Source organism: Pteropus medius, unplaced genomic scaffold (genome assembly GCF_902729225.1).
Source record: "Pteropus medius unplaced genomic scaffold, Ma_sr-lr_union100, whole genome shotgun sequence".
Classification (NCBI taxonomy): Eukaryota; Metazoa; Chordata; class Mammalia; order Chiroptera; family Pteropodidae; genus Pteropus; species Pteropus medius.
The window spans coordinates 628,916-650,767 of NW_024345479.1; the positions used below are offsets into that span (position 1 = coordinate 628,916).

General features: G+C 39.1%; 1 protein-coding gene across 5 annotated transcripts in view; it reads left to right on the plus strand.

The window, feature by feature from the left end:
- LOC120611100 (signal transducer and activator of transcription 5B) overlaps nt 1-21,852 on the plus strand; it is a 54,489-nt gene that overhangs the window by 18,057 nt on the left and 14,580 nt on the right. For 2 of the 5 annotated variants that reach the window (XM_039873447.1, XR_005655080.1), the window contains 5 exons: nt 13,760-13,899; nt 16,560-16,716; nt 17,979-18,068; nt 19,007-19,181; nt 21,512-21,642. In XM_039873447.1, coding sequence (XP_039729381.1) covers nt 13,772-13,899; nt 16,560-16,716; nt 17,979-18,068; nt 19,007-19,181; nt 21,512-21,642 — 681 coding nt within the window. In that variant the 5' untranslated portion in view covers nt 13,760-13,771. Of the gene's footprint in view, nt 1-10,647; nt 10,857-13,759; nt 13,900-16,559; nt 16,717-17,978; nt 18,069-19,006; nt 19,182-21,511; nt 21,643-21,852 lie in introns of those variants that run through there. The other 3 variants (XM_039873448.1, XM_039873446.1, XM_039873450.1) reach the window with 3 other exon arrangements.

Below are 21,852 nucleotides of genomic sequence, written 5' to 3' on the forward strand. Positions count from 1 at the left end.
ATACGTCTTGAATAAAAAATAGTCTGTAGTCAAGCGTGACTGTATTTACTGAAATTCCTTCCTGAGGCGGCATTCGATTCTGTAGTTGAAGAACTCTCAGATGAAAAATAGGTTCAGCGTCTACCAGACCGATGCCATGAGCCCTGAGTCATCCTTCCAACGTTAATCTCCATTCTGGATGTAGACCTCATCCTCTTGTTTTGGCACAATAAGAAATCTTTCTGGATTGAATTTGGTGTGTATGTACATGGTAACCGAAGGAGTGCAGTGTTGATAAACATTGTGCTTTCCGTTTATACTCAGCTTCTTTCTTGAGACGTAATTAAAGGAAGAAAAAAAAAAGTTTCATGGGCATAAAGAGAAAGCTTTCTTTGGAATTTTAGCTCATGTAAGCATCATCACATTTCATGTAATTGTCCTCTTCGAAATCGCTGTAAGGAGGTGTTAGCTCTATTTTACAAACTTGTCACGATGTTTATGGAGTGACACAACTTGCGATTATATTTACCTTGATTAGCACCAATGGTGAGTCAAAACCTCCGTCACAGTTTCTATAAAGTGTGATTCAGTCCCATTATTCCTGTAATAAGGATTCAAGTTAATGACCTCCCCAGTGTTAAAAATAACATCTTAAGGAAATAACTGACCTACCAGCCATTTCCCCCAATTTAGGTTCTTTTTGTAACACAGAGGTCTACAAAAATTATATTTAATTTAACACACAATTATTGAACATCTATCATGTACCATGTACTGTGTTGAGGGCATCAAAATGAATGAGATATGGTTCCTACCCTGGGATAACTTACAATGTAGTCGTTGAGCAGCAGGCGACTCAAAATTGCTTTGGTTCTTATGCCCAGAGTGTTGGGCACATTGCAATTCCAGAGAGGTAATCATTCCACCTTTTAAAACTAGGATGATCAAAATGATAAAGGGTTTAGGATACAAGTGTTGTGTTGATTCTTTTTTAGCCAAAGGTGTTAAAGATCGAATGAGACACCTTTCGTAGGAGTATGGACTTGCCCGGTGTCCTTATCCCAAGTTACATTCAGAAGTTGTCTTCTTACATCAGGGTAATTACTTCTTGGTGGCATGGCTTGGTGTACCCAGGTGATCGTCTAACATTCAGCCAGTTATTTAATGTACACCTTGCACAGTAACATGGTTATTTTTATGTTTTTCATCTTAGTGTTAATCAGCTATCACAGAATTTATCATTTATACCTGGTGTGTAACTCCATATGCACGTCAGCATTAGGTAAGTTGGTGTTTAATTATTGGTGAAATGTGAACAGTTATCCAGGTGACAACTTACTTCAGTATCTTTACTATCCTATCTTACTCAGTAGGATTATATCCAAAGTTGTTTTCTCAATTGTATTAATAATTATTGTCCTCAATGAGAAATGTTTTCAGCCAGCAGAAAACCTGGGGTTAGGATGTTCTCTGGTAAATATTAACGATGGATAATAGTGTAGCTAATGGAAACCCAATAAGGAATTTGGGAGCAAATATAACGAATATAACCAACCACTCACTCACCTTATAGGAAATGTCACAATGTTAACTCTGACCACAAGTGGTCAGGATCTAGGTTTTGGCCTCATTGGAAAGTTACTCACCCCTAGAACTGTTCTCGTTATTCTCCTCCCACTGTCTTTTACAATCTAAATCTTTTAGCCAACTTCTGATTGATTTAGAGGCGTGAAGGCGAACCACCAAACCCCTAATATGGCTTCCTTTGGTCGTTTGAAGGGTTGTCATCTCGATGTTCTCTGACCTTTAAGGAAAGCATTTTTGGATTGTCAAATAATTTTTTGTATCTATTTGTGAGTTGTACTTTATGTGTAGCTTTTATTGTAAAGCAGTCTTAAACCACAGGTATTGTTGGGAAAAACTCATTTCGTTCAGTGAAAGGTTTTAAGAAATAAACTGCCGGGGTTGAGAACATGTGCCCTAGGTTCTAATCCCAGTTCTTTCACTTCCTTGCTGCAGGACTTTGGGCAAATTTCCTAACCCTTAAGCCTGTTTCCTCATCTAGAGAACAAAAATAATAAACTCACACAAAATAATCAGAGGATTAAATGAGAGCACATATAAAGAGCATAAAACTGTGCATGAGTTCATGACATAGTAAGAACTCCTTGAATATTTATTATCACTACCGTTACTGTTATTACTATTACGACCGCTAGAACCCTCTTTTTTCTCCTTTCTGTGCTAATTCCTTTGCTGTTATGTAATGTTTGGTGAGTAAGTATAGGAAAGACTTGAAAATGTAATCGTTTATTTTGTTTCCAATGTGAAACAGTTGCTAGTGTGGGCAGCAGTTGTTAATTTAGCATATATAACAAACTAATGTTTTTCCTTGAACCCCAAACTGCCTTCCTTTCAAATGGGGTAGTCTCAGAGTGGGTTACATACTTTCCATCATCAAAGCGTAGAATCTTTAGAACAGGAGCTTGTCTCACAAAAAGCCTGATGTCTCTGTTGCCACCACAACCTGAAACTAACGAGTTAGAAACCACATAGAACCTATGACATGCTGCAGGAGCCCTTCTGAAGGACCTGTCACATTTTCTTGTAAGTCGTATGTAGACAGCTAAACCAGGAACCAATCTGGCTGAGAAAACTTAAAAAGTCTTTATTTTTCCTTCATTCTTCACTTTTATACTCAAAAGGATCTAATTTTGTTGCCCCTAGGAAAAGTGAACGCATAGATGCTCACCTAATTTAAAGAAGTCTACGCTTTGTTTCTTTGGGGCTGGGTGTGTATCCAGTATTATTCTGTAACTACTGTAGAATTACTACCTAAAGAAGATTTAAAATCATATTTTCTGTCCTCTTCCTCTTTTTTTTTTTTTTGTTCTTAGTTGTACAGTCTTTTCTCCATGTCTAATTTAAGAAACTATATAATCGCTGTATATTTGCTTTAGCTGATTATCAGTATTGAACCCGGCCAGTGCCTTAGCATGTTGGACGACGATTTGACTTCAGTTTGAGAAGAGGAAAGCTGAAGATTCACTTTTATACCAATCAGCTAGGGACCTTACGTGTTGTCACATTTATTATAGCCAAAATACCATTATATTTTTAGGTAAAGACTTCTGGAGGATTAGTGTAAAGTCTAGGATGGTCTTTTGCCTCATCCTTAAGTCCACAGCGAATCTGGTAGTTCTTTACAGTTTCCCTGCTGTTTAAAAAGTGCAGCTTCATGTGAGCTTTTTGTCTTCAATTTAGTCAAGTGAGACACTTGACATTGCATAGGTTGTGGGTCTCACGTTTGTTTTGTTTTTCTTTGGAGCTTTACTGGAAACCAAATGCTATTGCGTACATGCTGCAGAAGCAGGAGGGGAAGTTGGCAAGAATTAACTGCTTTCTGTTTGGTCTGTCTGAAGCAGCTGACCTTTTGGAAGGAAATCGCTGCTCTTAGCTTCTTCCTGTAACGGGTGCAGCCTGCGAACAAGCATAGACACAGAAGAGTTCTGCCGTTATCCTGGCTGATGTCTTGGGGCCAGAGCAGTTAGTTAAGAGGTGGGGGTTTTTCAGTGCATCTGTTGTATGTTGTAGGAACATGCACTCAAGTTCATGGTACTAAGTTGTGTGTAGCTATCCCAGTACATATAAAGTGAGAGAGAATCTGTTTCCAGAAGAAGATTGTTTTAGCAAAAGTAATTGTATTTTATTACAAATTTCCAGTGTTGATGCTGTGGTAAATGTTACTTTGTGCACAGTTTTGATTCATCTTAATGTTGAATGTCCTGATATCATTATTATTCTTATACTGGATAACATTTTTTCTCCCAAGAGACCAAACATTTTGATTTTCTAAGACACGATGAGCTCTTATTTAAATGTCATTTCATCTCAGAATTAGAATGATTTTCTTAGCTCCTGTTACCCATCTTTTCTGCAGGACTCATTTTATTTAAACAGTGAGTGTTCCACCCCACACATTGGCATTATCTTCAAAAAGCTGCATTCGGACTTCACAAATGGCAGATCATCCAAAAAGCAGACAAAGGAACTAGCTGAGGAGGCATTTCTCTCTCTTAAAAGAGAAGATTTTAGTCTTCCATTATTTTAACCAAAACATATTTAGATTCATTTTCTATTTTGTTTTTTGAAAAGATTTACGTTCAAATAACTATGAGCAAAAATGAAGTAGATTATGATTATTGGTAAAGGCAAAGGACACAGCTACTTGAAAAGAGGGGGCAAATACTATATTCTTCTGCACTTGGTTCGGGTTCAGTGGATAGGTGTGCATTTCCGGTGTAGTTTGGTCTTTTCCCCAGGTTTTCTGTAGAGAGTAGAGATGGTTGGGTGAGCGCTGGTGTTGATGTACATAAAAGATGTGGAGTGCAACCCAGGGAGAATTATCTCAGGGCATCCTTAGCATGATTGCCCTACAGTGCTGCCTTTCTGTTCTTAGAAACTGGCCCGATCTCTTCAACCTTCCTGAGATAGTGAAGAATCCAAGAGGGAATACAAACCTTGCTGTGGCTTTAGATACAGGCTCTGGCTCTGAGCACAAAATAAGTTCATATCAACAAAGCAGGAAGATTCCCACCCCAACCCCGCCAGTTCTGTTGGCCTTTGAATAGGAGTAAAGTTTAGGAGTAAAGTTAAGAACCAATGGCTAAGGCTTTGTGGGATCTGATCTTGTAACTGTAGCCTTCTAGTGGCCTTGCATTGTTACCCTGGAACTATCAAGGACTTTCTTGTAGGCCGGTTTTATTCAGGTGTGTTATTAAGGGTAAGGAAAGTGTAGTTTTTGAAAAGGAATTCTTGCACTGCTGTGAGGGGTTTTCTGTGCAATTCATTCTAATTACAATTGGTACAAGTTTACAGGGACAGTCGCTTTGTCATATCAAAGATGAAAAAAGAGCCAAATATGACCCTAAGTATTATTTCTTGTCTTGAAATATGACTTTCCCAAATAGTCCTTTTTTTTCTATTTTTCACGTTTCTTTCAGAAATCACAATAAAACCTAAATTTAAACTTCACTACCTCCACGATCACTTGTCTTCAAGCTGGTCTCAGTTCTAGTTTACTTTTTTTTTTCCTTTTAGTATTCTCAATGTTTGGTAGGAACATTTTCGAACACACAAAATAAGAGAGAATAGTATATTATGAATTCCTGTAGATTCATCACTCAAGTCCAAAAATTACCAAATTTTGTTCATCTGTTTTCATCTACTCTCCTCCACATAAACATTTTTTGTTTCTTCTGGACTTCAAAAAATACTTCAAAATATATTTTTGTGCCATTTACCTTTATACTATTTCAGGAAGAAAGGTTTATTAAACAAAGTAATATGAATAGTTATTGGGTACAAGGCATTTGAAAGCCTTTAAATAAAGTATTACATAAATAGATGTCAAAATTACAAATTAAGCGTAGCTATTAATAGTCTTAAACCAGTGCTATATATTTGAAAATAATAGAATTGCATTTATTTTTTAAAAAACTTTATAATTCTGAATTTTTACTATTTCATGTCCTACTTCAATCAGGATGACCTAATTTGTAAGAAAGTGCCATAATTTGGTGCTGTCATGGGAAATATTTCTTCCTGTGTCTTGCATATTCTTTTATGCTTGGTTCCTGAGGGAGATAGTGAGTCGTACCAATTGCCCATGACTATTAAATTTATATTTTAAATTTTACATTCTAAACAAAAGTTAATTTAAAAAAACTTTACAAAAAATTGTACCAAAACTTAACTGAAATGTAACAACGGTTTACAGTTCTCTTTGACCTGTCTCTGATATTTGTCCTCCAGCATATATATTGTGTACACTTTTCATTTACCATTCTCTTTATACGTTTTAAAAATGTGTCTACATAGCCTTATATTTAAATATAGCCTTTACATTTTAAATTGTTGCACTATATTCCATCAAATTAAAATGTTCTAGTTTATTCTCCTATTTTGGATATTTAGGTTATTACCAGTTCTTCACTATTGTATATTATATCTAACTAATGGTTGTCCCTGGGAGTTAACCTAGTGCAAAGTGCCCTTCAAAATTAATTTTGCTAGGTGGAAACTTAATACTATAATTCTCAATTAAGAGGGAGGTTGTGATCTTTAATGGGGAAAATGTTAGGAATGTGTGTAGATTCATTAATAAATTGCCTTTATTTTTTAAAGGAAAAAACTTAAGAACAAGAGAGAAATTCTCTTTCATCTAAATGGTATGGAAACTCAGTATATTTTAGTGGCTGAGGAATTTTTATGTCCTGAGCCAAAGGATTTACACTGTACAAGAAACATATTCTGAGTTAGTTGCTCTTGATTAATGGTATAAAATGGGTAGAGAGATTAACCTTCATTAGAAATTCTGAGGCTGACATAGGTCTACATGACAGCCTCAAATCATTTCTTACTTTTGCATAATGCGGATGGCCATTATGGGCTACAGCAAATGTTTTTCTTATCTGGGAAGTGGTAGTGATGTAGCTTCTTCCTAAATGGGTTGTTCAAGTTGCTAAATGGATTTCGACACAGAAAGAATGATAATGCACATGCATTCAAGCTGCAGGCCCATGTGGCAGGAGGGAGCCTGTCTTGTATGACAGCATCCTACCAGCTGCAGCACAGAATCTGAGAAGTCCAGATTTTTATGTACCGCCAGGGACAATTTCAAGATGAGAGTCAAACCTCTACTTTCAGTACTTTTTTTCTTCTTTATTTGGAATTTTTGCCCTTAATTTTGATTAAAAATTTTTTTTTATTTACTGACAAGTTGAAAGAATAGAACAATGAACACTCACATACACTTTGCCTAGGTAGACCAATTGTTCACAGTTACTACGTTTAGGTAACACCTCCTCCTTCTCTCCTTTGAAAATAGGTAGCAGACATCATGACTTTACCCTTAAATACTTGAATATATATTTACCAAGAACAAAGTCATTCTATGTAACTTCAATGCCATCATCATTCTTAAGAAATTTAATATTGATACAATAATACCCAAGATATAGTCGACATTTAAATTAAAAATTTTTAATATTTAATTGTCCTAGTAGTGTTTTAGAGTTATAGGGTTTTTTGTTTTTGTTTTTTTTTTAATTTATGATGTGGGTAGTTATCATGTCCTTTTAATTTCCTTTAACTTAGAACAGTTCCACAGTTTTCTGTTTTTCATAAGAGTCTCACAGTTTAGATTTGCCTAATTGTTTCTTCATGAGTAGAGGTAAAACATTTAGTTTATTTAACGTTCTTTTCAGTGTATCACATCTGGAGACATAAAATGTCCGTTTGTCCCATGATTAGGGATGTTTGATTACTTGGTTAAGGTGTCATTTGCCAGCTTTTTCCACTGAAAATGTACTTTTTTCCCTTTGCGAATAATAGCAACATACGCGGTACTACTTTGACACTGTGTGAATATCCTGTTCCCAACAAGTATCACTTAATGGTTTTAGCAGCTACGATGATCTTTCTGAGTGTACTCTCTTTATTTTTGAGATTGTGTGTTTTTGGCCAAGATATATTTAGGTGAGAGTTTTAAATATATGATAACCCACTGATTAAGACTTGACCTTTATATTTAGCAAATAGTTCCCCTCCTCCTTCCTTCCCTCTTCTCTACCTTTCCTTCCCTTCTCCCTCCTTCACTTGCTTTCTCTTCTTCTCTAAATAATATGTAATGATTTGGCTGTGATGTAAAGATTTATGACTGATTGTTTTCCCAGAATATTATCATCTCGATGTTGCCTGGGCAAATTTTTCCTTGTTTGTTTATAAGCCAAATACTTTTATTCTTTCTGTTCTCTTTCCATCTGTTTAATAATCTGATTTCGTTAGAGAATTGCCTTCCTGATTACTTACAAAGTAGAATTTAGAAATTTTTTTAAGAGCAGCTGGCTCTGATATTGACCTACTTCTAGATGGGCAAGTTTTACTCTAACCTTCTATCTTGATATTAGGCCAATTTTAATATGAACAAAGTCTTAATCCTTTATTACTACTATTTAATTTTTCTGTTCCGCCAAGTTCCTACTACTAGATAACTACCACCACCAAATACATGTACTAGTGTCGCCATTGACACAGCTAGGGAACTTGCTCTTTATATTTTATCCAAAGTCCCGTAGTCATTAAATGGTGCTGATATGGTTAACAGTTTCGAATCCTGGTTCCTTGCCTTATACTTTTCAGATCCGGAGCTAGACCAAGCGTTTGCCTAAATCAGAGCCTTGCAGTGTTAGGTTTCTTACTCTAATTTCTTAGCCTTTTTCTTTCTTTAAATTATGAAATATAGCAAACGTACAAAAAAGTACGAAAAACCATATAATCAACCACCAAAAGTCCTCAAGACAAAGGGAGCATGTTACTCACTGCCCAGACCCAGCCCAGATGGTGCCCCTCAGTAGTGTGGGACCTGGAGCAAGTATTTCACCCCAAAAAGAAACCCATCGCATTAAAAGTCACTTCCAACTACTCCAGCCCTTGGCAACCACCAGTCAATCTACTTTGCCTCTAGAGGTTTGCTTATTCTGGACATTTCATATAAATGGAATTTAGAGTATGTGTGGCCTTTTGTGTCTGGCCTCTTTCACTTAGCATAATGTTTTCAAGGTTCGTCCATGTCATGGCATGTGTCAGTACTTTATTTCTTTTTATGTCTGAATAATATTCCATTTTACCCATTTTTCCATTTACATCCATATTATTTGTTCATCCATCAATGGACATTTGGGTTGTTTCTATTTTTTTGGCTGTTATGAATAATGCTGCTATGGACTTTTGTATGCAAGTTTTTGTAGAAATATGTTTTCAGTTCTCAGGCATGTACCAAGGAGTGGAACTGCTGGGTTGTATTGTAATTCCATGTTTAACCTTTTGAAGAACTGCCAGATTGTTTTCCAAAGTTCTTACACCATTTTACAACCCTATTTAATTTGCTGAGCCTCAGTTTCCCTCATCTATAAACTGGGGATAATAATAGTGCCTACCTCCTACAGTTTTGTGAGGATTAAAGGAGTAGATTCATAAAAGCACTTATTGTAATAAATATTATAGCTAAGTGTTCAGTAAATGACAGTAAATGATAAATCTGGATGGTGGATAATAACACTAATAACTGTTATTTTAATTCATTTTTCAATCTTATTTCTGAAATTATTATTATTTATTAGATGAATCAAAATATTTGTTGCTACTAATTTATATTTTAATTAGTAGGGGTCAGATGTGTCCTTGGGAGGAATAAGATTCTTTTTTTTTCCCTTGAGTCTCGTATACAGCAGGTCATTTCATTCACTGTTGTTTCATTATAATATTGATGAGATGCCATAAAAACTTAATAACTCTTTTTTATATCAATTAGCCTATAGTTAAATTGGTTTCATTATACATCATTTCACTTAAAGTCGTAGAACCCACCGACGTTAAGGGAAGACATACTGTACCTATGGCAGTCTGGCTCTCGTTATACCACCCCTCACAATTCTCAGTTCTCTCATTCAGATGTGAGGTGAGAACATCCTCCCAGTGCCTTGTCACCACTCCCCACCCGTTCTCATCCATCCTTTGTGCCAGCGAAATGGATTAAAAAATGGGAAGACTGTATCATCTTTTAAAAGGAAGGTAAAGTTTGTACCGCAGGATATTGGTTAAGGAGAAAGGTGAGCAAAGAGCTCTTTGTGGAGGATTGACTTTGGAAAGGTATAGTTTGTTGAAGTAAGTTAAAACTGGAGATGGGGAGAAGGAAGCCACCTTTGTAAGTTTAACGTTGTAAAAATCAGAATAATATCGACCACTTACTATGAGCCAGGCACTGTCTTAAACATTTACACATATTAACGCATTCTTACAACAACCCCCTGAGCGACGTTTAAGTGTCATTATTCTCATTTGACAAAATAAAGAAGCTGAAGCACAGAATGGTTTAAGAGATTAGATCTTGAATAACTATTTAGACGAGTTTGCCGTTATCTTCAGAACTTTAACCCCATTTTAGACTCTCTGGCCCTAGCATGGGATGGGATGGCGTGGTGGTGGTGGGATGGAGGATAAGAATTATAAAATGCTTTACATTGTACACATGAATCCAAATAAATCCCTGCATACGTTTTCACTTCCCCCGCCCCTCCCCAAGCTAGAATTCATTCATTCAGTTGGCCCATTTGCATTGGGAGCCTTCTGTCATGTACTTCCCCACCAACCACAGTTTGGCTATGGCATGACCCTGGCCAAAATGTTTCAGAAGTCTTCAGAGGGAGTGATGTGTTTCTTTACAAAGGTTTATATTTTACTTTTAAAAGGGAAAGCACCTAATAAAGAGGTATTTATTATTGAGACAAAATTCCTCCTAAATCCCACCCACTCATATCATTTATTTATGTTAGTGAACATTTATTTTTGTGTGTGTGGTTTTCAATATGCTTACAACATTATGAGCTATTTATTAGACTTTGAAACCCTTTCAAAGGTTTCGAAGTGCCCGAGGGTCTGCTTTATTCGGGACTCCTAAGACACATCCAGATAGATAAGGTCAATGTAGACACCTTATCCTTTCAGAAAGTACAATATTCTGCATCCCAGGCTATTTGGGTTGTTTGGAATGCTTATGAATACTATGCTCAACTAAGCATGCTCAACTAGTTCTCATTTTTGGCTAAAAATAAGATTGCAAATCCATTTTCCAGTCTTTAGAGAAGTCCTCGTGATGGTTTACCAAAGATACAAACCATTTCCCTTGTCAGAACATCACGCATTGAAGATGGAACTGCCTATAAATAAGCAGAAGAGAGCATATTTTGAGGACAGAGGTGCAGTCACTGCATATTTGGAATACTTTTTGATGACAGGATAAAGACTGGTGAGAAAGGGTAAGGAATCAGCTTATAGAAGGTGCAGGCATAGCCTAATAATGGGCATGAAGAGTTTTATCATATGAAGAAAAGCACTTAGAGTCTAAATTTTATTGATATGATTGAGGAGAGTGTTTTTTTTTTTCCCTAAATCACATATTTAAATTGTTACATGATAATCTCAATAAGTCCTCTCATATTCCATGCATTCGTAATTCTTAGTTAAAAAGCAAAATAAAAATGATTCTGTATTATTTAGTGTATTTTTATTTCACATTTTTGACTAGTAGTAGGCAAAATCTGTTTTCTACTTACATCAAAGCATTTCAATGTAGTAGAATTAAAGCATATTGTATTTATCAAAATAAGGTGGTCGCTACCTTATATTTGCCGGCTATTCTTCAAATGGCATTTTAGAAAATAATTATATGTTCATATTTAGAGCTATAAAAATACTCTGACAAATTCTAAGAGCTCAGCATTCCATTCTTCGGTAAAAATTAAGAATTAATGTAAAACGTAAGACAAAATAAAATAGTGTGATGTTTATATAGTACCCCCACATAGATGACATATCACTGTAGTCTTCCTTAAAACAATAATAGGCTACTGTAATATGCTCAGCCAGCAGGACATGTGAAATATTTACCAAATATTTGGTATGTATTTAATCACTCAACAAATGTTTATTGACTACTTACCATGGCAAGCCACTGTACAAGGCACTGAGAACACAGTAGTGAATAAATATGTTCCCTTCACTTCCTGTTGAGAGTTCAGAAGATAGACAAAAACAAATCAAGAAAAACTAATAGGAAAAATTACAAATTGTGGTATATGTTATGAAGGGACAAATAGACCATTGTAAATATACTCTCATCCAAATTATGAAATCATCCAAATGATAAAATCTGTTTCAATGAATTACCTTGGTATTTCATCCTGATACCTTGTTCCATAATAACTTGAAAAGAGCTGATAGATTTGACTAAACTGCGTGTACACATTTATTTATGCAACAACAACAAATTTTACTGACTGCTTATGCGCCAGGCACTGTTCTAGGCCCAAGAGAAGGAACAGTGAACAAAAACAAAGTCATTATGTTCATGGTGATTTCATCCTCCTGAGAGGACAGTAAACAAATATGTGATGAAATGTCAGGAAGTGATAAATGATATGAAGAAAACTAAAGCAGACTGAGAATAGTGACCAGACTGCTATTTTATTTGGGTAAATTGTGAAGGAGTCTCTGAGGGGAGAAAAGTTTTCCCACAATGTTCCTTCTTTCGTCTCTTGGGTCAATTCAGTTAACGAATGCAGGATGCAGAATAACTTTGCTGCCTGTTGGTATTACTCAAACATTCATTAAGCGCTATTCCTTACAAATTCTTTACCACTAAAAGAGACGTTATTTTTAATACCTGCATTCTTTTTTTCATTCCTTTTTTGTTCTACCATACACATAAATGCCTAAGCACCTTCATCCATCTGTTCATCTATCCATTCCTTTACCTTTTATCCAAAAAAACATGCTTTAGTATCTGTTCCAAGTTTCCAAAGTCTTGGGATTTGATTTATTTGATTAAAAATTACATCGTATAATTAAATGTGTTCCAGATGTTTGATTATAACATGGAATTGTTTCTGGAGAGAGCTCTTTGATCCCAGTCTTTCTCCTAGTAAACTCGCAGCCATTGAAATTTGATATCTCGGGTGATCTTACAGTTAACCCAGTCTTAATGCCTGAAAGCCCTAAATAAAACTATACACCTCTCAAGTGTTCTATAGCATTGCACAAGTCTAAAATAGGTAACTGGCACTTACCCCACACCTCATTGTTGGCTAACTGACTCATCCCATAAATAGCTCAGTGTTACGTGATCGGACAACAACTAACTGAGACGGGAGTTTTGTTTCCTAACACACGTGTAGTCCCTGGTGTTCAACAAAATCAAGGTCTAATTCACTGGATCCTAACTGTAGCATAGCTCTTGGGAGAACTGTGCAAATCAGTAGCCAAATCGTTATGGATGGGATCCAGGAGAGCCCTGCCTTACACCAAATTCTACATTGTGGGTCAGAGTGTTAGGGCAAGGTTTGGTTTAGTCCCTTGTGCGTAGATGAAAGTAACGTTGCTGCCACAATCTGCTTAAGCCCAGAGAGTTTCTGCCAAATGAATTGAAAATTCTCAGGTGAGTCAGAGAAGGCATCTTGGTAGTTTTATAAAATCATTTTTCAGAGCTTATTTTAAAAACCTACCCACTATTGAAATATAATGGTATTTGTTTCTGACTGAGGTGGGATGTATTGTTTTAAAGGCTATAATTTAACACAACATCGCTTCATAAATTCCTTAGCAATAACTTAGAAGGTGAACCTTGGGGTATTTTTCCAAATAAATCTGTGCCCTACTAGTGGTAATACATAGGACTCGACCCATGCTTTAAATATTTTCACTTTTCTTTTACTGGGTCATTTTCAGAATGGTAGTATGTTTACTGTATTTCTTAAAAGTCAAAATACCAAATCTAAAACAAGCGATAAAAAAAAAATCCCCGTGCTAATTATTTATCATTTTTGTTGAAATGCTACTTACTGTTGCTTCAAGAAAAGTCTGTGATGCTATAGGCAGTTCTCCTAATGTTGGTTTTGCCCTTTGGCTTATAGGAATTCAGTACATTTTATAGTTGGAGCTTCACAGACTCAGTTATAAAGCTTTCCATGGCCACACTGAACATCTACATTCTGAAAACATTCCAAAGCTAAAATTCAGTTCCAGAATACCGATCTTCGGTCAATCCAAAAAGACTTAAAAGCATTTATCTTTAGCTTTTATAATTATGTGAATATTAACTCTAGTGGATTTAAAGGCGGGGGGGGGGGCGGAAACCCACCCAAACCACTGACTGTTTGTTTAGCAGATTATAAACATGGCTGTGTGGATCCAAGCCCAGCAGCTGCAGGGAGATGCCCTTCACCAGATGCAAGCATTGTACGGCCAGCATTTCCCCATTGAGGTGCGCCATTATTTATCCCAGTGGATTGAAAGCCAAGCGTGGTAAGTGAATGGTTTTCTCCATCATATCTCGTGAAGCACAAGCATATCGAAGTTTGATTGGAAAGATAATAGGATGGAGACTCCAAAAGTTGTACGTTTAAAAAAAATTATGTGAGTTAGGAAAATGGAATGACTCTTGGGATTTTTAAAATAGGATTTCTTCCCTTTAAGAGTTAATTCTGCTTAAAAACATGGGAGCATTGCTACTCATAAAAAAGAATTAACAAATGTGTTTTGAGTGCCTACAGGGTGCCTAGCAGTGTTGTAGGAGGTAGAGTTCATATGAAAAAATTAAAGCCCTTGTCTATGTAGAATTTAGTGCTGAATGGGGCAGATAAGGTATGTTTGCGCACATAATTTAATAAAATGTATTGTTAACAAATTTAACAATAGACACATTGGTGTTTTTAAATCTATATGTAATGTGTATACATACACACACACAACTAAAAGACGATACACCCAAATATTAACAATAATTACATCTTGGTGGCAGATTTAGAAAGCATCTTTATTTTTCTTATTTTTCAAATTACTGTTTATAGATTTAGGGGAAATTTTGTTTTTAAATTCTTTTAGAGTTAGTACAGTGCAGTAGACTGATAACAAAGCTTTTTAATCGACATTATTGCACGCCAGGCAGCAGGCTGTCTGCTGCTCTGCTCAGGGCCTGGGAACGTGTTGGTTGGTTACCAGTCTGTCAGTCAGATCCAGCATACTTTTCAGATACTTCAGGCCTCCACTATCGTGAGTGGGGGGGTCCTCTTTGGCAGAGCTGGGAGGAGACAGCCTTCATGTTACTGTTTGAGGGAGGCTGTATATCCGTCAGTAACGCTGTCTTGGAATAATCACAATCATGCGTTAGTAGCAGATTTCTCTCCAGAAGTTAGCACGAAAGGAAGGCAATTTCCTAGGCAATTAAAAAATCTCAGTCTCATGTAATTAACTGAGAAAAAAAAAGGAGCTAAATGTGAGCGCATCAGTTGCACCTTGCTTAGTGCTTTTTTCCATTTCCTTTTCATTTTCTGTTTTAATGCTGGGAAGAGCTTAGAAAAAAAGTTAGTAGGAAGTTTCTGTTGATTTATGTTTTCATTTAGTAGGTTTTCCATGTAGTCTTCTTACTGAATGAACGTTAAAAGTCTTGTGTTGATAATTAAGGGAAATCTAAATTTTATTTAGTTAAAAAATTTTTTTTTCCAATTACAGTGACATATAATATTACATTAGTTTCGGGTATGCAACATAGTGGTTAGACATTATGAAGTGATCACCCCGATAAGTCTGAAATTTTATTTAGTTTTGATTTTCTTAAGAAAATAATGATTTTAATTTAAAAAATCTTCAATTCTCATGTTTATGCTAAGAAAAAAAATTTGTTTTTAAGCAGAGAATTAAGTACAAGAACCGTTACTTGATTTCCATGAGTTTTGCTCAGAGACTTGATCTTCTCAAGAACGGATTCCTCAGACGAGGAGTATTATTGCCAGTCAAAACAGAAGCACAGGGCCATAGTTCATTCCTTTCAGGCTTTATTTAATATATATTTTATTTAGTACATAGAGCATACACATTTAGAATCTGGCTTTCTCGACTGCCTTCTCCAAGTATAGATTTGAGCATATTATTTGATGAAGTCTGTTATCAGTGTTTTGGTGTACCTGTTTGTGCTTCTGTTTGAAATTAGTTGCTAACTGACCTCAGGGGTTGGTGTCTTTTAGCTATCACCAGATCTCTTATTTGACTCCAGACCTGGGCAGCAGTAATTGAATGTTATTTCAATCTGACAGCTGTTTGGTTTCTTCAGTGAGCTGAGTAATTTAGTACTGCCCAAAAGCAATAGTTGCCTAAGTTGTTTAAAAAGAGAGAGAGAGAGTTGAGGTGTGTGGGGCGGGGAGGGGGCGGGGTACGGTGAGAATAGAAGGAGGGAGAGAAGGGGGAAGAAAAGGAATGGAGGAAGGAAGGAAGGGAAGGAGGAAGGAAAGAAGGAAGGAAAGGGAGGGAAGGCCACTCAAACCCTGTCACCAGTTAAACGGCTCTGAATTAATACGAAGTCCATAGAATGGTTTCTCTAGTTCACTGGAAGAGTAAGTGTTGCCTACAAGTCCTAAATCTTGTAGGCATTTTCTGTTTTAATATCTCATTTCCAATACGTCAAATTGCTCTTTAGAAATAGCAATAAATGTTTCACCTGTTACTACTTAAGAAATACTCTGTGAAATTAGCAACACATAGAAGTAGTCGAGGCTGGAAAAAACATGTAGAATATTCTTGTCCTTGTGCCTGTACACCATCAAGGGGTAACTATAAATAGGAAATTATCAGAGTCCTTATTTCCTTCAGTGTACACAAAGCACTTTCCCTTTCCCTCCATTCCAAGAAGCAGATAGCATAAGCACCAGAGCAAGTCGGCAGGAGGAAGGAGAAAGGGCAGTACATGGTCAAAAAAAGTACTACTCTAGAGTCTATTGAGGTAGTTAGTGAGTTAAGGATAGATTAATGTAGACATCTAGTCAATTTGAATGGAACTGTTTGCTAAAATTTGCAGTGAGCATTATACAGAAATCACATTAGCCAAAGAAAAGATGTGATGCGTTGAGGCTGCATTTGTACAGGCTCATGTGCATGTATGTATACATATGTATGTAATTTTTTTCCCCTAGGGACTCAATAGATCTTGATAATCCACAGGAGAACATTAAGGCCACCCAACTCCTGGAGGGCCTGGTGCAGGAGCTGCAGAAGAAGGCGGAGCACCAAGTGGGGGAAGATGGGTTCTTACTGAAGATCAAGCTGGGGCACTATGCCACGCAGCTCCAGGTGGGTGTGAACTCTGGGTCACACTTAATTCACTTACCTCGGAGGGACTCATCTGTCATTTAATACTTCCTGTAGAGATTGGCTTTCTCTTCTTCAACTCAGAGTTGTTGAGTTACGTGTTACTTGTATAAAGATCTTATTGTTTGGTTCCGTGGTTGTAGCCTTTCTTAACTTTGTATTTGAAAATGATTTCAAATTTATCGTAAGTTGTAAGAGCGATACAAAGAACCGCTACTTATGCCCAGGTTGTTAACATTTGCTTCGTCATATGCTCTCTCCACACACACATTTTCATCACTTGAAAGTAAGTTGCACACATCATGTCCTTTTGCCCCAAAGTTCTTCAGTGTCCATTTTCTAAGAATATGAACCTTCTCTTACATAGTTATAGTACAGTTATCATATTTAGTAAATTTAACATTGAGGTAGTTAAATTTAGGTAATCTTATGTCTATATTTCCATTTTGTCAACTAACTTAATACCCTTTATGGCAGAAGTCCCCAACCCCTGGGCCAAGGACTGGTACCGGTCCGTCGCCCTTTAGGAACTGTGCTGCACAGCAGGAGGTGAGCAGCGGGCGAGCGAGTGAAGCTTCATCTGTATTTGCAGCTGCTCCCCAGCACTAGCATCACCGCCTCGGCTCCACCTCAGATCACCAGGCATTAGATTCTCATAGGAGCACCGGTCCCTGGTGCTAAAAAGTTTGGGGGCCGCAGCTTTAGGGCATTTACCCCCATGATCCAGTCCAAGATCACATATTACATCTAGTCATGTCTCTTAAATGTACTTTAATCTGGAACTGTTTCTCAACCTTTCTTTGTCTTTCATTACGTTGACATTTTAAAATAATTCAGCTCCTCTACTTTTTAAAGATCAAATGTACCTCATTTGGGGTTTGTGTGACGTTTCTTTATGATTAGATGCAGGTTACACAATCTCATCAGAATGCTAAATAAGTGATGTTATGTCCTTCTCAGGGTATCAAGGTGGTGTCCAGATGATATGGCCTTTTTGAAATTTATTTATCCTGTTTCCAAAAATGATACCCTAGCACTTTAGGCAAATTAGGATACAAGAAATAAAATAATCTTACTTTCTTGCTATAATTGGATTTCCTATGATGTGCTTTTCTTGTCCTCGTTGATATTGGAGGAGCAGCATCATGATCACAGCATCGTGTCTCTAGAAGTCTCCTCCAAGGTGGGGTGAGGCCCATAGCATGGAATGTGACAAAATGATATCTGCTCTTAAATTCTTTCAGAACACGTATGACCGCTGCCCCATGGAGCTGGTCCGCTGCATCCGGCACATTCTGTACAATGAGCAGAGGCTGGTCCGAGAAGCCAACAATGTGAGTGTCCCAAGTGGTATCGGGAACGGAGTGGAAAGTCCTTACTTGCCCACTTCTCTCTGGACCCGGTTTTGTAACAACTCTGTGTGCCTCTATTGATGTCTCTAAAACAGAGCATTGTCCTAAGGGGCACAAAAGAAATAGAAGACTGTTCTCTGATCTTAACTGATTTATAACCTTGATGAGGTTGCAACCACAAAACAATGTGAACAAGTGCAAAATAATTTACCCCCAACTGAATAATTTTGGGGTAAAATCATGTTTATATTCAGGTGAGATTACTTAAGAAAGACTTCTGCTTAGCCCCCTCTCAGCCAGGTGTTGAAGGAATGGATCAGACCAGGTCACTTAAATGGCTGGATCCAAGGCCTGTGGATGCCTCCCCTGTAACTTTGTTTTGGAGTCTCCAGGATGCCACCTATGAGAGGTTCCCTATCTTCCCTCTTCCTTCAGTCACAAGAAGGTCTTGAGTGAGGACACAGATGACATGTGTTCACAAAGCCTTGTTCCCCACTGCGTCCCCAGCACCTAGCACAGTCCATGGCATCAGATCAATGAAAGAATGTGGAATGAGGAGTCATCATCACTAGTAGGAAAACCAGGGTAACTCCTGGGACGTATTGAGTTCTAGTCTCTTCGAAGGGAATTAAATGGACCCTGTTTGGGATACTGTGACGGAGGTCAGAACTACAATAGAAGTTTCTAGTACGCTTTATGGAGGTGCCATAGTCTGTCAGGTCACCTGTTTCTCCTCTTATCCCACTCGACACCAATTCTCACAAGTAACATTTATAATTCCTCTGACTCAGAATTTAGCTTTTGGGGTTTCAGCCCAGGTGCTAGCATTGGCTTTTCCTTGGGATTAAGGCCCGAGGTGTGCTCCCATTGTCCCTGCCCAGCTCACTGCTGCCTGCACACTCCCCCCGGTCTGTCTCCAGGGAACCTCTCCATCTGGAAGTCTTGCTGACACCATGTCCCAGAAACACCTTCAGATCAACCAGACATTTGAGGAGCTGCGACTGGTCACGCAGGACACGGAGAATGAACTGAAGAAGCTGCAGCAGACTCAAGAGTACTTCATCATCCAGTATCAAGAGAGCCTGAGGATCCAGGGTGAGGCCGGGAGTGAGGACTAGAGAGAAGCTCAGACCCTATAGGAAGAGAAGCAGTTACCTTTCTCTGGAACAGCAGGGGATCATTTGCACTGAAGACAGTGCTAGGAGGATGAGACTTAGGAGGGGGACAATTCAAGCGCTTGCCTTAAGAGATGGGGATGTCACTCAGGCCTCCCATACCCAGGGAGCTCCTGGTCCTCTTGCGGGAAGGAGCTTCCAGTCAAGAACACAGTACCAAACAATGCTTTTGTACATAATAGGCATTTTATAAAGGCTGCTTTTGAAATATTAAACTCTCTAAGCAGGGCCAGTATAAGAGCAAAGGGCTGTGTTCGTGGTGACAAACTCGTCATGTTGTTCTCTAAGATTATTCAGAGAAGCTATCCAGGGGCAGAGCACATGAATGCACCTCAGTAGCCCTTGTAGACAAAAGCTCCCTTCCTGGTCTAAATCCTGCTTCATACTTGAGTACAGAGAACTTGAGTCAGTCTTGAGGCTCTGGAGCCCCAACAGCACCCCCTATTGTCCTTCTGGGAACCTGGCAGTGTGACTTCATAGTTTCCTCTCCCTGTTTGCCTGCCCAGCTCAAAGTTTCAGTGAAGCCTTTGCTCAACCAACCAGCCATAAAAACGTTCATATGCTGTGTGCTCATCTAATACCATGCATGTGGGCTTGATCTCACAACTGTATTGATTATCATTTATTAACTCTGCCTTCCTCACCAGAATATAAATTCTCTGAGAAGGGACTGTGTCTTATGTCTCTGTACCCTGAGGCGAACACATTGCCCGAACCATAGTAGGGGTTGAGTAGATGTTGGTGGGATGATTCTAGCCTATCTTTCTTCCATCTGATTACACTCCAGACTGACCCCAGAGAGAAGAGCCTACTTCTGGAGTTAGGGTCAGGAGATTCAGGCTATTGGTTCTACCCAAAGCCTTGGACTGGTTGATCTTATTGATTATCCTATTCTTGGGTTTTTTGTTTTCTATTTATAGGTTTAGGTTTCGATTCTGGTTTGGGTTTGTACCCATCATGCAACCTCAGTTCAGTGTCATTGATCGAGTTCACCCATCAGAAACACAGGCTATTGATCTGTTTGTGTACGAGAAGGCTCAGCTCCCTCCAGTAGAGCAGACAATTGCCTCACGTCTCCTGGCGTCCTTCCCAGAAGCTTCTGCAAATTGCCAAGAGAGGCCCAACTGGGTCACTTGCATAGGGAGGCTGGGCCCAGGTGTTGGAGTCACCGCCACCTCCCTGTGAGTGACAGGATCCCTGAGGTGGCTGTCCAGACTTCTCTGCTGTGTTGCATACTAGACATTGCTCTTCCTGCTCTGTCCCCTGCAGTGAGATTGGAGGCGTATTTCTGAAGTCTCTAGTTCTGGGCTTTTCCTGGCTGTCTACAGTTGCTTTGGTCTGTCCCAGCTTGTATGTCCATGGGGCAGGGCCTGGGTCATTGTGACATGGCCTTCAGAGGCCTGCCAGGAACTTGACCAAGACACGCTGACACTCACATCTTCTTGGCTCAGCCCAAGTAAAGACACTGGGACGTTCAAAAAGGCTATTGGTAGTGTGTAATCATCCCAGCATCTAGGGTAGTGGTTCCCTTTGATGGGAAGGATGAGTTTACAAGCCAGGGAGGGTGAACAGGTGGCTTTAACTATGGAAATGTTTTATTTCTTAAGCTGGATTATGGCTACACAGGTGTTCCTTGCATTATTCTTTTCACCTTCCTTATGTCTTAAGTACGTCATAACTGATTTTTTTAAAAAAAGTATAATGAGGCCTCACTGACTCCCTATTCCTGCCATTGATGAGATTCCATGTGCCAGGTAGATTTTTGAGCATTTTCCGTATCATCACTTTTTAATTGTCACAGCAGCCCACTGAGGCAGGGAGCAAGATCCTCCCATTATACGCATGGGGAAACTGAGGCACAGGATAGTGAAGCGATTTGTCGAGTTCACCCAGTCAGGGCGTACTTCCAAACAGGCAGTGTGGCCCCAAGCTATACCACTGTGTGGCCTGAGGAGAGCTGGGCAGCCAGCTGTGTGGGCTAGGGTGGGAGGGGAGGCTGCAGGGTAGGATCCTGCTCAGCTGTACCCCCAAGCCTCCATCTCCCCGGTTCCTAGAGGGGAGCTCAGAGTTGGGAGGCTGGGGAGTGGAGCCCACTCATCGCTGGCACTCTGGGCTGCCAGAGCCCCAACTTACCACCAGTCAGACGTGTCCTTTAAGGGTCTTGCCTGAAGAACAGGTGAGTGTGACTTCTCTGACCTCCTGCTGGAAGCTGGGAGATCACGGTCGTGGGTCTCCTGTCCCCTCCTCTAGCTCAGTTCACCCAGCTGGCCCAGCTGAACCCCCAGGAGCGTCTGAGCCGGGAGACGGCCCTCCAGCAGAAGCAGGTGTCCCTGGAGGCCTGGCTGCAGCGCGAGGCCCAGACGCTGCAGCAGTACCGCGTGGTGAGTGGGGTCCGCGTCCCTCTGTTCTCAGGCATGGGGGTCCACATCCCAAGCTGTCAGGGGACCTGAGAGAGGGCTAGAGCCAGGAAGAGAGCAGGACCCAGCAGAGCTGCAGGCCACAGGCCCCTCTTCCCTGTGGGGGCTTGTGAGGCAGAGCAGGTCAGGGGGAGGGGCAGCCCTGCCTCCTGAGTGAGGCCCTGCAGGGCGTTC